The 1,455-nt window shown below is 35.7% G+C and overlaps 1 protein-coding gene across 1 annotated transcript in view; it reads left to right on the top strand.

Moving 5' to 3' along the window:
• The window catches only part of LOC111391813 (probable leucine-rich repeat receptor-like serine/threonine-protein kinase At3g14840), a gene marked incomplete at its 3' end in the record, with an annotated part of 10,619 nt that extends 9,209 nt beyond the window's left edge, over positions 1-1,410 (top strand). Inside the window, exons 6-7 of the mRNA XM_023017078.1 lie at positions 621-997; positions 1,215-1,410. Coding sequence (XP_022872846.1) covers positions 621-997; positions 1,215-1,410 — 573 coding nt within the window. The remainder of the gene's footprint in view (positions 1-620; positions 998-1,214) is intronic.
• Between the last annotated feature and the right edge of the window lie 45 nt (positions 1,411-1,455).

Below are 1,455 nucleotides of genomic sequence, written 5' to 3'. Positions count from 1 at the left end.
AAAAAAAAAAATGGTCCATTCAAGTCCATATTAGACATTGACTTTGATAAGTCAACTTTTGATTTTTGACTATAATTAAGTGGGGTGTAACAGAACTGCACTACACGCTGTGGAAATAAGCTATGAAAGCTTATATTAAAAATTGCTATGAAAATATTTGAAGCCAAATTCCTGTTTCTGATGATTATAAAATGTACATTGGCTGGATTTAAGATTAACTGTGCCAGGCAACAATGCAAGCAGTGTGGAGGATTACATGGGAATTTTCTGAGTGACTGACATATTAATTTTCCATGTAGAAAATAACTCATGTTCTTTGCCTTTGTGTTGGTTTGTCTCATCACAACTTCGATATTAGTAGCACAAAAGTATTGTATTCTGCAAGCTGGTTCAGGGGATTTTACCATATGCTTGTATAAAAGTGCATGCACCGGTGGTGTAGTCAGTTTTTGAATATTGTTGAGGGGGCTTCTGGACTTCCATATATTATAATTTTGCACAAGAAAAACATATTATTTCTTTTCTGTGTGTGCATTCAGTTTCCTTGTATTTTCCCCTCCTTTTTAGCCCTCTTTTATCTGATCAAACTGAGAGAACTCATTTTTTGGATTGTTTTTCAGAGTATTACTCTCTCCACATAAATTGTGGTGGAAGAGAAGTAAAAGTTGATAAAGATACAACATATGAAGGAGACGGCGAATCTGGTGGGCCATCTAATTTCGTGCAGAGTAAGACTAACTGGGCATTTAGCAGCACAGGTCACTTCATGGACGATTACAGTGTAGATTTTTACATCCGGGAGAACATCTCTAGTATCTCTGGGCAGGATCCTCAGCTGTACATGAATGCTCGACTATCTCCTCTGTCACTGACATATTATGGATTCTGTCTGGAAAACGGAAACTACACAGTAAACCTTCACTTTGCTGAGATCATGTTTACTGCTGACAGAACATATAGGAGTCTCGGAAGGCGCATATTTGATGTTTATGTTCAGGTAATCACATACCTACAACCATTATTCACAAGAGAAAAATGTCATTTGTGAAATATACCCTTGTAGATTATAGAAGTTTTCTGTATGAATAGGTTAAATTTTGTTATTGTTAATAGATGGAGATTAGTTTTGGCTTGTTGTTTTTCTTTTATTGTAATTTACTTACTCTCAATAGCATAAGAAGATCTATAATATATAATGGGTTAAATTATTTCAGGGAAAGCTGGAGAGAAAGGATTTCAATATTGAAGATGAAGCAGGTGGAGTTAATAAGGCAATTGTTAGAAACTTCACTGCTTCTGTCACTGATAATACCTTGGAGATTCGCTTCTACTGGGCTGGAAAAGGGACTATTAGAATCCCAGATAAAGGAGTATATGGTCCACTCATTTCAGCTATCTCCGTTAATCCTGGTATGCTATATATGCATTCTCTTGAGATACTTGTAAAGAGTAATT

This window comes from Olea europaea, unplaced genomic scaffold (assembly GCF_002742605.1).
Source record: "Olea europaea var. sylvestris unplaced genomic scaffold, O_europaea_v1 scaffold834, whole genome shotgun sequence".
Taxonomy (NCBI): Eukaryota; Viridiplantae; Streptophyta; class Magnoliopsida; order Lamiales; family Oleaceae; genus Olea; species Olea europaea.
This window is presented reverse-complemented; position numbering and strand designations above follow the sequence as displayed.